The sequence below is a fragment of the Teleopsis dalmanni genome, chromosome 1 (assembly GCF_002237135.1).
Source record: "Teleopsis dalmanni isolate 2A chromosome 1, ASM223713v2, whole genome shotgun sequence".
NCBI lineage: Eukaryota > Metazoa > Arthropoda > Insecta > Diptera > Diopsidae > Teleopsis > Teleopsis dalmanni.
In genome coordinates this window covers 79,691,862-79,693,231 of record NC_051846.1, presented here as the reverse complement: position 1 = coordinate 79,693,231, position 1,370 = coordinate 79,691,862, and the positions used below count along the sequence as shown (strand labels likewise).

General features: G+C 39.3%; 1 protein-coding gene across 1 annotated transcript; it reads left to right on the top strand.

The window, feature by feature from the left end:
- Positions 1-310: 310 nt before the first annotated feature.
- On the top strand, positions 311-1,108 carry LOC119685751. Its single transcript, XM_038100130.1, has one exon. It carries the CDS (start codon positions 311-313, stop codon positions 1,106-1,108), a length of 798 nt encoding a protein of 265 aa, XP_037956058.1.
- Positions 1,109-1,370: the final 262 nt, after the last annotated feature.

Here is a 1,370-nt window from a genome sequence, read left to right as displayed (position 1 = left end):
ACTTTTTTTAATCCTGTGAAACTTCAATTATATTGTGGTGAGAATCAACAAAGTGGGCTAAAATTGTCAGATTCTCTGATATTTAAAAATATTTTATTTAAAAATATTTATTCAGATTTTTTCAGTCAGTTGGTCAGTCAGTCAATTAGTTAGTGTTTCTAAAGTTGTATTAAAAATAATAAAAGTTTGTGTTACAATAAATACTGTTTTTTATTAATAAAAGCTATTTGGTTATTGTAATCACAACATTGGTGACCCCGACACAAAAAGGAGTTGTAAGTTATTATCAAGCCCAACATTAGCAAGCAAGATGACTAACCGTGAGGAAGAAGATTTTTTTCCGGCAGAAGGAGAAAGTCGCACTGACAAGGAGGTATACCGGGTTTCAGTTAAGCCGATGATGTTTTCAAGAGAGCATCCGGACCTTTTTTTTCTGCAAATGGAAGCACAGTTCAGGAATGCGGGAATAACGAAAGATGATACAATGTTCGACCATGTAGTAGCAAGTTTAGAGCCGAAATACCTGGAGTGCATAGTTGATGTGATTCGAGATCCACCGAAGGTATTGAAATATGAGACGTTGAAGAAACGGTTAATTTATGAATTCACAGAATCGGAGCACAAAAGGCTGCGTAAGTTGCTGACAGAATTGGAGCTAGGTGACATGAAACCAACTCAATTGCTGAAGAAAATGAAGGAGATGGCCGGCAATTCAATGAATGATGATGTACTAAAGTCATTGTGGTTACAGCGACTGCCAGTGGGAGTTAGAACAATCGTAGCTGCAGTGGAAGGTGATTCTGCACAGTGGGCCAAAGTGGCTGATAAGGTATTTGAAGTACAGGAAACAGAAACGGTTTGTGTAGTACAAAGGAATGAACCGAAGGAGATGAGGAAGGAAATTGACGAGTTGAAAGTCATGATAAATAATTTGGTCATTCAGTTGGGCAAAAGAGGAAGAAGCAATGACAGAGATCGTGGAAAAGGGCGATCATCAAGTGCTAGAAGAGGTAATATCTGTTTTTATCATCGGCGGTTCAAGGAGAGGTCCACAAAATGTGTTCAGCCTTGCCAGTACAAACCACCGCAAAACTCAGCGGAAAACTAAACACCACTTCACGTCTGACGGCGAGTGAAGTGGCAGAGGGTAAAGCATGCCGTTTGTTCTTCAAAGATAATAAAACAGGTATAAATTATCTAATAGACACAGGCGCGGAAGTTTCAATTTTGCCAAAGAGAATGCAGCCTGAAAATGAAGCCACGCAATATTATTTATACGCAGCAAACGGAGCGAAAATTAGCACGTATGGAACGAAATTAGTGCAAGTCAATTTGGGGTTGCGCAGACAGTTCCTGTGGGAGTTCCTAGT

Bases quoted from the DNA above. Each gene is read 5' to 3' on its own strand.
- LOC119685751 (XM_038100130.1), top strand. From the start codon at position 311: ATGACTAACCGTGAGGAAGAAGATTTTTTTCCGGCAGAAGGAGAAAGT.